The sequence below is a fragment of the Malaya genurostris genome, chromosome 1 (genome assembly GCF_030247185.1).
Source record: "Malaya genurostris strain Urasoe2022 chromosome 1, Malgen_1.1, whole genome shotgun sequence".
NCBI classification, from domain to species: Eukaryota; Metazoa; Arthropoda; class Insecta; order Diptera; family Culicidae; genus Malaya; species Malaya genurostris.
This window is the reverse complement of record NC_080570.1, coordinates 133,677,283-133,694,895: the sequence shown is the minus strand read 5'-3', so window position 1 is coordinate 133,694,895 and position 17,613 is coordinate 133,677,283. Positions and strand designations below refer to the sequence as shown.

At 36.0% G+C, this 17,613-nt stretch overlaps 3 protein-coding genes across 4 annotated transcripts in view; 1 reads left to right on the top strand and 2 right to left on the bottom strand.

The window, feature by feature from the left end:
* The window catches only part of LOC131425818 (cation-independent mannose-6-phosphate receptor), a 263,633-nt gene extending 258,886 nt beyond the window's left edge, over positions 1–4,747 (top strand). Inside the window, exons 5-7 of one of the 2 annotated variants that reach the window (XR_009229031.1) lie at positions 1,079–1,212; positions 4,034–4,140; positions 4,325–4,747. Coding sequence is in view for 1 of the 2 variants with exons in the window: in XM_058588024.1 (XP_058444007.1) it covers positions 1,079–1,212; positions 4,325–4,402 (212 nt within the window). In the remaining variant the exon portion in view is untranslated. The remainder of the gene's footprint in view (positions 1–1,078; positions 1,213–4,033; positions 4,141–4,324) is intronic. The other variant, XM_058588024.1, reaches the window with a different exon arrangement.
* Positions 4,748–4,752: 5 nt separating this feature from the next.
* Positions 4,753–6,292, bottom strand: LOC131425821 (mitochondrial transcription rescue factor 1). Its single transcript, XM_058588027.1, has 2 exons — positions 5,126–6,292; positions 4,753–5,058 (listed from the first exon to the last, which is right to left on the bottom strand). The coding sequence occupies exons 1-2, from the start codon at positions 5,512–5,514 to the stop codon at positions 4,800–4,802; spliced, it is 648 nt and encodes a 215-aa protein (XP_058444010.1). The 5' UTR covers positions 5,515–6,292; the 3' UTR covers positions 4,753–4,799.
* A 318-nt stretch (positions 6,293–6,610) lies between these two features.
* LOC131428217 (uncharacterized) lies at positions 6,611–17,577 on the bottom strand. Its single transcript, XM_058591971.1, has 6 exons — positions 17,422–17,577; positions 17,234–17,364; positions 17,044–17,167; positions 16,838–16,980; positions 16,385–16,781; positions 6,611–6,853 (listed from the first exon to the last, which is right to left on the bottom strand). Exons 1-6 carry the CDS (start codon positions 17,575–17,577, stop codon positions 6,611–6,613), a joined length of 1,194 nt encoding a protein of 397 aa, XP_058447954.1.
* Positions 17,578–17,613: the final 36 nt, after the last annotated feature.

Below are 17,613 nucleotides of genomic sequence, written 5' to 3'. Positions count from 1 at the left end.
TTAAAAGGTGTTATTCCAATAGATTATGGTTATAGAGTGCTAGATTAAATTTCATATCTTATATTATATTCATCGACGAAATGTTATAGTTTTTTCCTATCAACAACAATTGAATTATGGTGCCATATACTTGTCTAATTTGAAAACGTTCACTTCATAAGTTGAGATGGATTTCCAAAACCCAATATGCAACGTCGAGTCAGGTAATACAACTGTCAGTCTGGCAATAATGTTTCATGATGCCAAGACTTGTCTAACTTTTAAGTTCAATTTAGTTACAAATATTAATTTAAATGGATTTCAGTGTTTTTCATTAAATATCTGCACAAAAAATATATATTTTAAAAAGTGATTTGTACGTTGATTCCTAAACGTTTATCTCGTCATTGCAATCAAATACTAATAGATAGCTCAAACACTAATAGATAGTTTAATTTTTCCTTAATACTTTTGGTGAAATCTGTATAAATCTGTATTAAATTTAAGTAATCTGTAAGAAATTTGTACTCTGTATTAAATCTGTATGCGCATGTAAAAATCTGTATAATACAGATAAATCTGTATAAATGGCATCTCTGCTCGAGAGCATGGTTATTTTTGACAGATCGATAGTTATTTTCCGACACTGAAAAAAATCTTGCAATGAAAATTCTAATATTAATTCTTTTGTTGAAATTATTTCCAGTGGAAAATATACCCGAATAACTTTCCGTCCGTCAAATTTTGAAATGGGCCACAGTTTTAGTTAAATTTAACTACTCGACACAAAATAATCACTCAAGTGTCAGATTTTAACCAAAAGTTAAAACTAACCGCGAAATGGTTCACAGCCTTAGACACCGCATCGTACTCCCAGTGATGCCAACTCTCCGAATCGAAAGCAAAAATACAACAATTATAACCAATTAATTCTACTACGCGTTCTCATGGAATTCTTGAATCTGTTATAAATTTAAATCTATTGAAGATTAACGGATGCATGCATTCAATATAAGTTAGAAACAGACTTAGAACATTCAATAAAAGAGTATTTATGATATGCATTTATTTTGTTTGTACTTTTCATCCTCTTAAATAGGAATCATTTTGGCAGCCTTAACGCTGGTGTCTTTGACCGGAGCCGCAGCTCTACTCCTCTGGCGAAATCCGGCCCGACGTGAATGCGTGCGATCGCTGTTCGGAAGGCGCAACGTCTCGGTGCAGTACTCTAGGGTAAGTTTTGTTGCAGTACGCGTATCTTCCGTTACAGTTATGTGTGTTGTTCATCATTCGGCTTGTACATTTCAGCATTCAGCTTATGAGTATTGAGTTATTTTAAACTGAAAATTTATATTTTTTCAGTGGTACTGACGGATGTATTGGTTATGCAAGTGTTTAGTTTTAGAGTTGAATTTATACAGAGTAATAAACTCAGCATTTCAGCTGAATCCTGATTGAATTTAGAATATTATGAATTCTAATAGTATTTACGTTAGTCTGGGAAATCATCTATTAGTCCAACGATGGCTAAAGGGCGCTCACAAAATTATGAACGGTGTGTGAAAAATTTAACTTGCAGATGTCGCCGCGATTGTCACTGTTTTGAGCGTTACATTCTCATCACGTTGAATTTTTGTTTAGCTTAAGGTTAAAATCACAAGTTTATTTGTGTTTTATTCCGATCTTCTGATTACATTCACATGTGATTTAATGACATGGGAATTAAATGTGTGTTTTAAACTTGTGGAAATGGTATGATAAGTTTAATAATAATTAAAATTGTAAAATTTCTGTAACAGGTTAAAAAATTCTATGATCGTTCCGGAACGAAGTGGAATGTTCGGGACAACCGCGGCGAATCCTCTAATAGATGACACTAGTGAGTTTATTTTTTCAATGTAAAGAAATTTCAAAATTTGCACAGGTATTTCAAAGGGTAGTTATCTTTGGATGAACCAAAATAATCAACCGACTTGTTTAAAAGAATAGGTCTTGTAAATTTCACAGACATTGAAAAGATTATTTGATATTCATTTATATAAATGTAGATTTTTGAATTCATAATATTAAACAATTTCTCTCCCTAGTTTGCATTATATATCAATAACCAATTTTTTTTTGTATTGATTGGAAGAACTGTCATATGAGTACAGGAATTCTTCAGGAATTTTCTGTCACCACGGTTGTTGTGATGTCCGTGGCGAATCGCAAGAATGATCATTATTGATATATAAAATATATTTGCCCTAATGCATGATTAAATAGAAGGGAACTCATGACTTAAGTAAATTTCACTCAATCCGATACTCAAATTTTTATATATCTATCCAGTTTATGAATTCGAGTGAACGCAACTCAAAACATGAGCTATGTTCAATGAGCGCGATGTAATCATGATGTAAACAATACACTCCGAAAAAGAACTGCGTAAAACTTTGTTAGTGTCTACCCAAAGAGATAAATGCTACAGTCAGTTGAAAGTGATAAATAATTTCGTGTTCACCCTTTAACCGTTGTGCACTCGAAAAAAAAAACACCTTTAACCACCCGAATGGGTACCCGGGTACCCATTTTTTTAAATCGCTGTAAGTTGAGCATTTTTCAACCGATTGAAGTAATTTTAGCACTGTTGGATTCAGGAACTTAAGCTCTTTGGGATTGGTACCCATAAAGATGGACATGGTGCTCCTGGTTCCCAGGAACCCGGATATCCTAAATGAGTTCCGACATCGAGGCATTTATACACGGATTTCACGTATTTTTGTAATCTTATCTAAGAATTGCTATATGAAATCAAGTGCTATGCTAAGTTGTTATGTTTATATATTTCAGGGGGCATCCGTTATGTACGTAACATAAAATTTTGAATTTTTCTACCACTCCTTTCCCCCTTTGTCGAGCATTTCTCAATCTTTTCACCATGTATTGTCACGTATTTTTGAAACCTCTCCTCCCTAAACGCGTGACGTACTTTATGTATGTTCCCTTATATACTTCACTTTCTTATCTTCAGTTTGAAAATTATTATGTACTTCAGGCCTATTGCGAGGAGCACGCAATACAATTTTTAATTCTGGCAACAAACATTTCGAAACATCACGAAGTTACTTCCCAAACAGTTTCGTTCTCATTTATATTTCCTTTTTTTCGTTCTATGAGAGTAAGTCCAGAATAGGCCAACTACCCTTTAGATGACGTCATTTTTCTACAAAAGGTTCATTTTGGTACGGCCTTTCTCAAATAGCTGGTTTGGAAAAGTTTCAAATTAGTAAATGACATTTATGGTGGAAAACACAAGTGTCGGAACATTCTACGGAAATCCGGATTAACGGGAACCAGAAGAACCTACTACAGCAATATACACGGCCATCGAAAAGTGGATAAATTTCTGAATTTACCCGTACTGAAAAAATTCAAATCGGATGGAATTTGCCTTAGTTACAAGCATTTTTATTTGTGGGTACCCGGGTACCCATTCGGGTGTTTACGTAATAAAAAAAATTTGAGCCCCCCCATTCGACCCCCCTTACTGTAAAATGAAAAGTCAAAGCATGAGAAGTTATGGTCCAACTAGTTCTTGGAATTGACCGAATTGCAGAATCTTAGTTTAAACCTAACTCAGAAATTTCTTATTTTGAAATTCGAAAAGGTACCCGGGTACCCATTCGAGTGCATAAGGGTTAAGAGCGTGATTGGTCTAACTACTTGTACCTAATTTTCATGTCTTGAGTCGTGCATCTAAGATATTTTGTCATTGATCTATAACGTCTATACGTATAATCACCTCTTATTTAGTGAGAGTATTAAATACTAATGCTTTTTCTACTTTAATTAAAAAATGACTTAAATGTTGCCAATTCTTCAATTATTTCCAAAAGTTTCCATCAACTTTCGACTTAAACAACGTAATAAATTTGTGATTTTCAAATCTCACCATACTATTTGATAGAACTAATTGATATAGTCAATTTCCGAAAATTGAACGAAAAATTTCTACCGCTTTTTTTCTCCCAAAGTTAGTATATCGAACTGATACAGATATTTTCCATTCTAGGACGGCTTTTCCAGTTAGCAATCTTTTCACACATCTGAGCACAGAGTGTTGTGGAATCCTTCTATGAACTTTGATCCCAGTTTTTGCCCCGTTACTGCAGTTGAAAGGTGGTTCTACTATAATTCCTTCTATTCGTACACAATCTAACAGCAAACTAATCGTAGTCGTTAAGATATGGAGTACTTTATCGCCTCGCATTTTCCCACTAATGAACATATAATTGAATGCATTTCTCCTATTCTTTACCACCGGGAAGTTTGGTTCAATCTAATATGTAACGTTTGTTCACAGGTAAGCAATGAGGAAGCCAATCTTTTGATGCACACCCCGGGAACGATTTCCGATAGTGATGATGAATTACTTATTTAAAAACGCTTTCCAAGTACTTGGCCTTATCAGAGATAATATGAAAGCAACAGATCGACCAAAGTTGTAGCTAGGAAATATGAGAATGGCTTTTTTATTTAAACACTTGTTTTTTTTTGTTTAAGGCCGTTGCGAGCGAAGCTCGAATTTGTTACTTAAATGAAATAAATATCCTAAACACATCAAATTTGATTTCAATGAGTGAGACATTTATAAATAAAACTTAGGCGTATTCAGAATGTATGATTTGTACTTTATAATTAACATATTTTTTATACTAAGAGTAAAAAACTAGAAGATTAGTGAAAATACGACGTACTATAAACACGACAGTGATTTATTTACATGCGCGCTTTATTCATTAATAAAATAATATATTTTTATTCAAAATCAAACTGTATCACTTATCGATGACACCATCGGATTCATAATTTTCTATTATCAAAGATTTGTGTCTTCTCAGACTGACAGAGAAGCTTTCACTTCTCGGTGTGACAGCCAATATTTCCACGCGAGCAACAATCAGATGGTCTGGGTTGGTAGGACTTGTACCTTTCACAACATCCACTTCATCTCCGATATCCAGCACGATACTTTTCTTGAGCAGTTTTCGCCCGTTAACTCGAATTTTACTTTCGTAGAAAAGTGTTTCTACTTTACTGGAAAAAGAATAAAATAATGTCATATAGTAACATGAACGAACAATTGATGTTAATCACAATATACTTTCTGGCAATGCCTAGCCCGGCTTTCAGGATCAAATCCGCACGTAGTGAACCGACGCTAGTTTTCACCAATTTTGTGTGTTTATCCGTCACCAATTCATCAAACGCATCCACCTGATGGTCGTCATCATCATCGTTCTCTTCGTCATCCTTTTCCTGAGTTCCGCTGGGCTGACCTTTTCGATTAGATTTCTTAGATTTGAATCGCACCAGTTGTACGGGGATATGATTGTGTAATAAGTTTGAGCTAGTAGCGAAACTATCATAGCTTCGATGTGAATTTAGTAGAAACGCTGACCGTTCCAGACAGCAATAGGACACTTCGGGAAAATTGTTTTTCAGCAAACCAAAAATGCTGCGATTGAACGTTCTTCTCAATATAAACGACATTTTTTTTTTTTTTTTTTTTTTCCTTTGCTGTTGTCTTCTCGGGAAGACTGGCTAAGACCATAGTTGATCCATCTTGCCGTCGCAGTCTAATCCGTTTATATTTCTATTTTTGTTTCCTTGAGAAATTGCGTTATTTGTTTCATGCTCTGTTCACATTCCTCCATAAAAATGTTTTCCAGTGGTTTCATGTAGTCCAAAACTGTGTATTTGCCTCGTATCGAGTTGAAACGGGGGCAGTCATAGAGAACATGTTTCAGATTTTCTATTTCCTTGCATATCTCGCAAATTTCATCCGATTCAAGTTTCCATTGTGCTCTTCTTTCCTTCGTTAGAGTATGACCAGATCTTACTCTGTTCAGTATTTTTACCTGGGTTGGGTTTAATAATAGTTCTTTGAACCACGGTTTTTTTCCTGGTTCGTTCATTATTTTGTAATGCCATTTTCCTTTTGTTGAAGATTCTAGTTTGTAGTATCGTGACCAGTCATCCCACGCTTCTTTTTTACTTACAATTATAGCGTCGCTCATGGTGATTCCATTGAAGTCGGACTGTTTTCCATTCGTTTGTTCAATTGCTTTTTGATCGACAATTTCGTTGCCTCTGATTCCCATGTGACTTGGTACCCACTGTATCTTTATTTTGGTTTTACGAAGGTCTTGGATTTCTTTGAAGATTTCCCAGGCGATATAGTTTTGCTGTATTACCACATCATTGATTAAGCTCTCGCAGGCACTTTTGGAGTCCAAACGACATTTTTAGATGGCAGGGAAGGTTTTTGATAATCTTCCCACAAATGTAAACAACCACATATCAGCTGTAGCCGTTTCGTATGGTTGACACCAGTGAGACCAGTTTTCCTTGTCGCTATAAAAAATATTTTCGATCCGAACACAGAGATGTCGCTTTCCAGTTATAGCTTCACATATGCCTTTAGTTTGCATGTTCCTGCCTATGCACAGAAATTTAAGAATGGGATTGCGATTCAAATTCAGAAAACCAATTGTTTACTGATTGATAATAGAATGAATAGTAATAAGGCAAATTAAATACAAATAGGTTTAACATGTATTTGCAATTGATATTCACAGAACAGATTCTAGAATCCGTGCCCTATGATCCAGCCGATCAAAGTACGACGCATGTTCAGAGTTAGGTTCTTGGAGCAAAAGCCCATCGCTTTGATATGGAACGATGGCGACAATTGCGGATGAAACGCGTAAATGTGACCAAGGTATCCGAATGAGATTATTTGGGCAAGGTATACCAGGGAGAATTGGTTGATACGAGACACCAACGGTGGAATGCTTTTTCCTGTTTTGATCCAGTACTCCCAGGAAATCTGGTGGAAAAGATGGAGAACTTTGTTAATGAACAAGAAAGATTATTGCGCTGGAAATGGATGTTCAGACCTAGGACAGGACCTGACAATTCTTAATCCACTTTTAGGACCAATTTCGGACCAGCTCGTGATTGGTTGAAATTGACATAAGCAAGTACAAGTTGTTGAAATCAATATTACTACAGGGTGGTAGAAAAAGTGTTGTCAGAATCGTCGGTAACAATGTAGCTTGATATTGGATATTTTATTTTTCGGGTCATCTTTTCAAAATTATTAATTTCAATAGGATTTAAGTTCAATTTGTTTTTAAGTATTGATTATGTTGGTTGAGAATTGCACCGAATCTTTGGATACTTCTGTATGTTATTATTTTTCTCAAATAGAACATGTCGAATACTTTAGTTAACAAAGCTGCAAAAATTAATTACCCAAAATTGAGTGTTTTAGAAAAATTTTATTAAGCTGTTTCAACTAAACGTTTTCTTCAAAACAAACATCTGATCAAAATGAATCCAGAGCTATATTTTTGACCGATATAACATTTGTCTAAGTGTTTTCAAATGATAAATAATTGCATGTTCTAAGGGGAGAAAGTTTTCAGAATGAATAATTATCTCTACTGACAACAGTGATCCCGAGGCATTTATTATGTTTATTTTTTTTTTTTTATTTCGTCAAGCAAATGTAGACTACATATAAATTGTTTACAATGTTCACTTACATACTACACATTATTTCTACGACAAAGCTTAGATTTGATTTGATTTTTTGACATAGTAAGGTCAAGATGTTCGCAGTATTGATTGTAATGGCGCATTATTCGATTGACTGGACTGTATTTTGCATAATTTGTTCTAGCTTGTTTTTCTAAAAATAATTTCCTGGAACGTAGTTGGCGGCTAGGTATATAAAAATTTAATTGCGATAATAATGGAGCTGATTGAATGCGTTGAGAAATAATGTCGCTGATAAAATAAAGCATTGCAAAGTCGCGGCGTTCTTTAAGTGTTTGTATATTGATAAGCATGCAGCGTGCTTCATATGATGGTAGAGGAAATGCTGTCCAGTTTAATTTACGAAGTGCATATAAAAGAAATTGTTTTTGAATAGATTCGATGCGTTCTTCGTGAATAATATTGTATGGATTCCATACTAGGCTGCAATATTCCAAAATAGGTCTGACATATGTAGTGTATAATAATTTAATTGTGTATGGATCCTGAAAGTTATGACTGAAGCGTTTAATAAAGCCCAGCATGCTATTAGCTTTATTGATTATGGTATTGTAGTGTTCCACAAAAGTGAGCTTGGAGTCAAAGATTACGCCTAAATCTCTTACAATTTTACATTTTTCTACAAGTTGATTTCCTAGATGTATGTTTATAGATATAGTTTCATTTTTCCTACTGAAAGTTATTGAGTTACATTTTTTTACATTGAGTTGGAGTACACTTTTGCAGCACCAAATGTGGAATAGATTGATTTCGTTCTGGAATATTACAGCGTCGTTGATATTTTTAATTTCCATGAAGAGTCTCATGTCGTCTGCATATATAAGCACTTTCAGATTTTTTAGTATGAAGGAAATGTCGTTTATATGTAAAATGAAAAGGAGAGGCCCTAAGTGAGAACCCTGAGGTACGCCAGAAGTTACATTAATTGGTTCAGACAGTATGTTTTGGAAGCGGACTACCTGTACACGATTCGTTAAGTATGATTTGAGCCATTCAAGAAGAGTATGTTTTATGCCATATTTTTGTAGTTTGTGTAGAAGTAAAGGTATGTCAATACGGTCGAAGGCTTTGCTAAAGTCAGTGTAAAGAGTTTCTACGTAGTTGCCAGCGTCCATTGCATTCAGTGTGAATGTCATAAATTCTAAGAGATTTGTTGTAGTTGAGCGGCCTTTAAAAAAGCCATGTTGTTTGTTTGTTATTACATTTTTAAGTTGATGAAAAAGTTTTTCGTTTACAATTTTTTCAAATAATTTTGGAATGCATGAGATAATTGCTATTCCACGGTAGTTCCGAATGTTAGATTTTGCACCAGATTTAAATATTGGTACAAGAAAGGAAGATTTCCATGCTTTAGGGAAAGTACATTTATTAAGTGATAAGTTAAAAAGTAGTTGTAGTGGTAGTGTAAGTTCTTCAGCAAGATTTTTTAAAAATATTGGGGGTATGCTGTCAGGTCCAGGCCCTTTTGAGGCGTCTAAGTTTTTCAGTGCTGTCGAAATATCATGTTCTGATAGATAGTTTACAGAGATAGAGTTGGAAAATGCAGGTATGAAAGAGAAGTATTCACGGTCACGGTCAGTTTCTGAATAAGATGTATATACTTCTTGGAAAAAATTTGCAAAGTGATTGCAGATTTCTGTACTATTTTTCCCTACATGTTCGTCGAGGTGCATTTGAGATGGAAAATTGTTGCTTTTTAGTTTAGTTTTCGTGTAGTTAAAAAAGTTCTTAGGGCAAGTCTTTATTTCGTTTTCAATTTTGCGGTTGTATTCTTCGTGTGCTGTGTTAATGGCTATTTTGAGTTGATTGCATAGATTTAAGTAATTTTGAAGATGGGCGTCACTTTATTCTTGTTTGTAAGTTTTGTGCGCTTTTTGTTTCCTATTTTTCAAATGTTTTAGTTGTGAATTGAACCATACAGGTAATTTGCTGTTATGATTTTTTCTTCTTCTTTTCATGGGCAAAGTTTCGGATAATATTTTGTTTATAATGTGATAGAATTTGTTTATTTCGACGTCGACATTTCCTTCTGTACTCAGTATGTTCCGCCAATTTATTATACTTAGTCTACACTTGACTTCTTCAAAGTCAATTTTATTGTATTCCGGCACTTCCTCATATTCCAAGTCGTAGGGAAGGGATGCATTGTGTGTAAATAATGAATATTCAATTGCGGTGTGAAATGCTTCATTTTTCCATAATGGCAGGTTTGATGCATTCACACAAAAGTCTTCTGTGCAATTTGTGAAAAGAAGGTCTAAATATGCGTTTTGTTGATTTTTTACGGAGTTTACTTGATGTAGGCCAAAATTAGAAATTTTGTCGAAAAAGTAATGCAATGTTGGGTTTTCTCCTACGACTGGAAGTAAGATTGATTCATTTTCAATGTCAGAAATGAAGTCCGCATTACGTTGATTGAAGTCGCCAAAAATATGAAGCTTTACTTCAGGTTCCATATTCGAAATAATTGTGTCTAAAGATTGAAAGAATAATTCAAAAGAGAATTTGTTCGCATTTTCGGGTGGGAAGTAGACAGAGCAGTAAATATGTTCTTCTCCCAATATTGAGACTTTGGCCCATACATGCTCAAATTCTTTATATTTAGGAGTAATAATTTCTTCAGAAGTAAAGCAAGAGTTTATGGCTATGAGGACTCCACCTCCAGATTTTTTCTGACAGAGAGATAAATTTCGGTCGTGCCGGAATACGTTAAAATTATTTCCAAATACTTCTTCGCTTCTAACACTTTCATCCCAGCTGCTTTCAGTTCCAAGGATTACGTCGAAAAAGGAGGTTATTAAATTTTGATGAATTTCTTTCATTTTGGCCGGGCTTTTCATGCGGTTGAAATTTTGGCAATAGACCAAAATTTCAGTCACATTTTGTCTATGAAGCGAAGAAGTTTTTGAGAATTCTGGAATACTTACATTACTAATTTCGGTGTCTATTCCTTCGTCAAAGGGCGTCGTTATTTCCGAAAATTCGGCCTTGTAAAATTGTGTTCGGCTTCCCGGATTAGTTGGAGTCGGCGGATGTGTTCACTTGTCAAAAATTTCCCATAAGAGTCCAGGTCGGCCTGCGCTTCCTTAGGTTCCATTCCATATTCCTGATGCACTTCGATGAAGATTCGTAGGAGGTGGTCAGGTGTTGTTGGAAGGCGTTCTGATGCTAATAGCATTTTTATACTAGTTGGTGTCATACCCTCGATGCATACTGTAGGTTGTTGATTTTTCATGTATGACAAATACAGACGGACGACGTGCATTATTTTCGGGTCACGAAGTCTTGCTTTCAAGAAGCGTTCGTCGCCATTTGCAGATTGTGAAGTAAGACGTACAATGGGAGGACGCATTGGATCAATTTCGAATTGGCTGTCTGTATTCATGTCCTGTGATATTGCAGACGTATTTATGTTCTGTGATATTGCAGATGTGGGTGGGGCAGCTTTGATGTCATTACTTCCTAAGACCGGAGTAGTGTTGTTTTGAATACTTCTTGTTCCTTTGTAAGGGTTGATTGTTTCACCTTTTTGAAAATTTATGAATTTTGAGGCAATATCTGCACCTGGATTCCCGGAGAATTGAACCCGTGCAGCTGCTAGTAAGTCTTTGTCCAAGGGTAAGGTATATTGTAATGACACATTATTGTTATTGTTGTGGCAGGTATTGTTACTGTTAGTGTTCAAGTTGCTGTTGTAGTGCACATTATTGTCGTTGTTGTTGTTGTTGCTGCTGTTGTTGTTGTTGTTGCTGCTGTTGTTGTTGCTGTTGTTGTTGTTGTTGTCGTGTTTGCTGTTGTTGGTGTAGTTGTTGTTTTTACTGCGTATACTGTAATTTGTATTATTTTGTTGTTTCCGCTTCCGTTGTTTTCGTCTGAGGTTTGCTTTTTCTGCTTGTTTTTCTTGCAGCCGTCGAGTGCGCTGTTTTTTATCATACACACTCCAGTCTCGTTTCCAGATTTTTTTTCTTCCAATGAAGCGCCAGCCACTGTCGCATGTTTGATTTTCCTTCTCTTTGAGTTCTTCAGCTAGAGACTTAGGTTTGGTATTATGGTCTTTGGTTCCGATACTGGAGATTGAAGTCGATATTGCTTTGACTTCATCTCTCAATTCTTCCAGAATAGTGTTAGGTATTATTGCAGGGACTTCAGATTTGGTAGGTCGTAAGAATTTTTCTTCGAGGCGAAGAAGCCGTTCGCTCATTTCCTGGATGTGCTGGTCATTTACTTTACTAAAATCGCTAACGTTTTTTATGGCACTGTGTAACGAGGCCTCGAATGACTGCATGCGCTGACCTACTTTACCGCAAATGTTGTGGTCGTTTCTGCTGATACTGGACAATGACTGCTTCACGTCGATGAGCAAGCGCTCGACACTGTCGAATATTTCCAGGTAATGGGTTTTCATGTCTGCAGTGGTCCGGTGATACGTTTCCGTTTGATTTTTTGTGTACTTAAGAAGTTGCTCCTGTTGATGAAGTAGCTTTAGAGTTTATTTACAGCAGGGAGCAACCGGAATAAGAAGAGAAATATTTTTCTGGAAAAAGAAGCCAGTTGTCTGGTCCTGTCCTAGGTTCAGACTGAAAACAAAAATTATCAAATTTCAAACTGGAATAAAAAATATTAAACTTGAGCGTAAGCCTCTGGTTGCCACTTTGCTACTGAACGGAATCAGCTGAAATTTGACAAAGAATTTTTAGATTATCAGATCTGGGACTGACAAATCATCTTTTAATCAGGCCCGTCCGCAAGAGAAAGTTCGCCCCCCCCCCATTGAAACAAAATTTTACATTTTCCCATATCCTATTAATCAATTGGAAAAAATCCCACTAGTAAAGCAAGTAATTCTAAATTTTACCATTTAACTTAACTTGATGACCTTTTTTTCAGACATCAAACTTGAAATTTGACATCAAATCAACATTTGACGACCCCTTTTTTAATTCAAATTTACATGAAACCATGATCAGAAATTTGTGAAATTTTTAAAATCGGTGCAGAAAATTGAAAATCTGTGAAACAAACAGGGTTTGTTCGTTGAATATCCACGATATAATTTCATATTGCTTCTATTTTTCTCTTTTATTTATTCGGTCGTGAAATCCAAGCAAACCAGATCTTGTAATTAGCACTCAGTTAATATAAGAACGAGATCTTACAAAATAAGAGTTTTCAGTTATTCTCCATTGGCTAGGGTTTCATTTTAATGTCAGATCATTGGTATACCTTTTAGTTGAATATTAGTTAAACATTGAATATCGATAATTGATTTATTAGTAACATAGTACCATGATTTTGTAATCGATTCATAACGGAGCAAGTTCACCATATTGTTATGGGATATGATGATGAACAAACCTAACCTCAAAGTCGATCAGTCTTGAAACATTCAATGTAAACAAACAGCTAAAAGCAGATTACAAGAAGGTTTCTTCGCGTAAAAAGTGGTCAAGCACAAGCATGCTTGCTGCAATCCAGTCAGTCCACCGTGCAATCAACAATTCGAAAGGCGGGTAAAAAAATCGACATGCCGCGGAAAACTTTAGAGAAGTAAATGATGATGATATTTTTAATACATGTAATATCTCAAATAAACGTGAATCTTATTGATTGTATTAAGGAAAGCAGTACAGTAGAGGAAATCTAATTAAATTACGGAAAAAATGTAATTATAGTTAGGGTGGCGGTTCTGCCCCACATAGAGGGCACTTATGCCCCGCACTGAAAATATTGAGCTGCTCAACAACCCAACTAACTAAAAGTTTGGATAAAAGAGACTGATTTGGCTTAAGCAGCTCTCAAAGTTAATCAATAGCATTCTAAGCAGCCCATTTTTTAAGTAATTATCCACACTTGAAAGTTCGTGCGACGCAGCGGAAAGAACTTCTAAGCTGCTTCTAGAATACATTGTTCAGCTTCTATGCAGCGAAAAAGTTCACGCGGAACTTGATCTGTACTTTCAAGTTCTCAAAAGTTCCGCGTGTACTTTTAAGCAGCAAGAAAGTGGACTTTTTAAGTAATTGTGGAGCTTCTGGTTGCTTGGGAAGCCTCCGAAAATTACATGTATTGATTACCGACTTGTTTTGTTTATCAATAATGTTTTTTGGCTATCGAGTATACCCCTGAAAGTACTTCATAGACGTATCAATTATCAAAATCAAGCGTTAATTTATTGTAGAAACACGAAAATTCTTAGCATGGCACACTTGCCCCACCATCCCTTAGAGATAATCATTCATTCTGAAAAGCTTCTCTCCTTATAACATTCGATTATTTATCATTTGAAAAGACTTGATTCATTTTGTTCAGATGCTTGCCTTAAAGAAAACGTTTAGTTGAACAGTTTAATAACATTTTTCTAAAACACTTATTTTTAGGTAATTAGTTTTTGCAGCTCTATCAACTAAAGTATCTTAAATATTCAATTTTAGAAAAATAATAATAATCAGAAGTATCCAAAGATTTGGTGCTATTCTCAAGTGCAACCAACATAATCAATATTCTCGTCCATATCACACTTCGTGATTTCAGGTTTCTCTTTGTATCATAAAATCATATAAATATACCATATAAATTAATAATTTTAAAAAGAAAATATGCAATATCAAAATTACCGACGATACTGACAACACTTTTTCTACCACCCTGCAGTAATATTAATTTCAACAACTTGTACTTGGTTATGTCAATGACAACCAATCACGGGGTGGTTCGAAACTGGCTCTCGAAGTGGCTGGTGGATTAACAGTTGTAAGGTACTGTACTTATTTTGAACGACCCATTTTCGTTTACAGACGAATAGACGAAATCCCGTGGTTTGGAGTCGTCAGTTTAATGTTGCGAATCAACCGTTCGGATGCATTGAAAACAGTCGCAGATAACAGATATACAGGTTCGAACAAATTTTTTCAAAATCCTGTGTAAATTTCAAACTTGCTGTACATTGGAAACACTACTCGACTATTCGCCACGGTCTTTAAAAACGTTCCACTACGTTCCGGAACGATAACAAAACCCTCCTGCCTGTTATAGAAATATTCCAACTACAACATTTTAACACTTATCTTACAATTTCCGTAAGACAAATTTATTTCCATGTCACATAAATCACACGAGAATTCGAATGGAATAAAACAAATATAAACTTGCCATTTCACGCGTTTTTCTTATAACGGCCAATAAACCACCTGTCAACTTCCACTTTCGAAAGAAATTGCAGGCGAGTTATGAAAAATAGAGTATTAAATTTAACACCAGACGAAAGAGCAAACTTTTCTCTGCCGTTTACTATTATGACTTACTCTCAGCGAGTGCCGAGTCATTCGAAATTACTCTTCAAAGTGAATGTTGATGGTTGGCCGTTATCAAAGAAAAAAAGAAAAAAACGCATGATTTTAACCAACAGCAAAACAAAAATCTAGCGTGAAGTGAATGCTGCACCCTTTCTACATTGTGGCTGATGTGAAAGCGGCACCCAAATCGAGTTGGAACCTCGTGTCGATCGTGTTGACATCTGCAAATGTTCGCCACGCTGCTTGAACAAATTTTACACACAGTTCATATGTGAGCCTGTATATCTGTTATCTGTGACAAAACATAGCTCGTCGACTGGGAGGAAATCTGTCAGCCGCACACTTTTAACTAAAAGTTAACGTAATTCGCGAGATGGTCCACGGCCTTGAGTATTCGTTACCTAGATCTAAACTTTAAAATGGGTAATCTTTAAATTTTCTTAACGTTGGAAAGCATTAGTTGGAGTCAGATCTTGTCTCTTGTTTAGTATTGCTTTGGACGGTGTGATTCAAAAAGCGAGGAACGACACTAGAGGGGTACAATCTTCCGATAGCCCGTTAAGATTTTCGGCTTTGCTGACGACATTGATATTGTGACACGTAATTTTGTGCAGATGATGGAAACATACATCGCAATAAAAGCCGACGTTAGGCGCGTTGAACTGATTAAAAATGCATCGAAAATGAATTATATGAGAGAGGAAGGCTCTAGAGAAGAAAAAAAAACACAACCCTTTTAACCACGAATAATAATAATAATAGGCGACGATATTGAGGTATATTATTGATTTCTAAGGAAGTGTGAGCGAATGTAAGAACCGAAGAATTTCTGGGAGTATTTTTCAAGATAACCGAAAAAACTTCAAGTGAAAAAATCAGAATTTGATTTGATAATTTCAAACGTCTTTTACAGTGAACCCCACTGCAAGAAACGTTTGAAATTATCTTTAGTGCAAGACTCGGTAAGAAAAGATTTGAGTTCCGAATTTGCACCGAAGTTCTATAAAACCACAACGACACCATCTCGCGAATTATTCTAACTTTTAGTTGAAATTTGACAGTCGACTAGTTATTTTGTCAATTTCAAAAATAACCCTGCTCGAAAGCATGGTTATTTTCGACAACTCGATAGTTATTTTCCGATACCTAAAAAAATCTTGCGAAAAAATTCTAATTTCAGACCTTTAGTAAAAATTTCGTTTTATACTTTCAGTCTTAGAAAGTACCCCAATACTGAATTGCAATACATTGTCAAACAAAGTAAGTTTATCTCGAAGTTCTTCTTGCGTTCGCTGTATTGCAATTATTACACCACTTGATATAATTTATTTCAAGTGCAAAATAAACCCAAATAACTTTCCGTCCGTCAAACTTTGAAATGAGCCGAAGTATTTAGTTAAATTGTAAGTAGTCGACCAGATATAACTGCTCGGCTGTCAAGTTTTAACTAAAAGGTAAAATTTTTCGCGAGATGGTCTACGGCCTAAGTACAAACATGTTTATCTCACCTCAATTGCCTTGGTGAACGCCAACGTGTAAACTTGATACTTCGGATAAATCCAGTAGGCACTTCCGGCTAGGAAACCAGCCAGCGTAGACTGCAAAGGTCCGTTATCATTGGGTCGGTAACGTGTCATCAGGCAGGTCACCGATCTGTATATACCAACGTAAAAAGCCAAAAATAACCCCAGTCGAGTGCTGCAAATCTGTACGAATTCCGTGACAAATTGCGATCGATCTGTCATCAGCAGAGTGAACTTATTGATCAGTGCCCTGACAGATTCGAGTATGAGTCCAACGGTAGCATACTTCAACATTCCGTCCAGTAGATACTGTTGACACGAGTTGTTATGATTGCAGTGACCGGCTTTTTCAGTGCTTGTTGGTGCTGTAGGATTTATTAACCTGTGAAACTAAAGCTGTTTAGTGAATCTGGAATTTAGGCACAAAAGTCCCAGTACCAAAATTGTTTCACAATTCCGGAGTGTAGTTGTGTCATAATAATCGCACTTAACACAGCAAAACTTAGTGTCCCGAATACCTTCGAGCTTCTAAGGTATTTTACGATGTTGGCTCGACTTTTACGAATCATCGTTTCCACCATCTGCGAATGTTTTGAATTTCACTAGAATCTTGTTTCACAAATAAATTCAATAGTAAACGGAACCATGTTGAAGAATGTGATCCCTTGAAGTCGAAGATGCTGCTGTGGTAGCCTGGGGCCTATTGCGACACCTAGTAGACAGGGCCAGAACATGATGCACCAGTAGTTCAGATAGCCGAACAGGTTCCTGATTGGTGTGGATGAGATTATGGTATTGACAGTTTGTTCCAGTTTTCCAGTAGATGCTACTTACGAGAAGCCACATTGAAATGTCAGTGACAGTGCTGCCTGGACGTAGGTCGCCACGGAAATGTATAAATATTCAAGAAAATGATTCAACAGATAGGATTTAGTGACTCCATCGGATTTGACCAAGGGCGGAAGCTAGGAACGATTTCAAATGAGTTTTTCTGATGTTGAACCGCCATTAAATCCACTTACCACCAGAAGCGGAATGTACAGCTTGAAGCTGCCCGGTAAAATACGTTTCCACAGATCGAAAATATAATGTCTGCATTTGGCGAACCCCGGATGCCAAAGGTCACGACAGGTCTTGCCGGCCGAAGCCTCGTAGAAACACTTACTCAGCGAAGACATGTTTTCGTATGGAAAGTTCACAATAAACTAACTGAA

Coding starts and splice junctions, on each gene's coding strand:
- LOC131428217 (XM_058591971.1), bottom strand. CDS start 17,577: ATGTCTTCGCTGAGTAAGTGTTTCTACGAGGCTTCGGCCGGCAAGACC. Junction 17,365..17,421: donor TGTACATTCCGCTTCTGGTG/GTAAGTGGATTT, acceptor AATCGTTCCTAG/CTTCCGCCCTTGGTCAAATC. Junction 6,854..16,384: donor CGTTCACCAAGGCAATTGAG/GTGAGATAAACA, acceptor CTTTTCCACCAG/ATTTCCTGGGAGTACTGGAT.
- LOC131425821 (XM_058588027.1), bottom strand. CDS start 5,514: ATGTCGTTTATATTGAGAAGAACGTTCAATCGCAGCATTTTTGGTTTG. Junction 5,059..5,125: donor GGGCTAGGCATTGCCAGAAA/GTATATTGTGAT, acceptor TTCTTTTTCCAG/TAAAGTAGAAACACTTTTCT.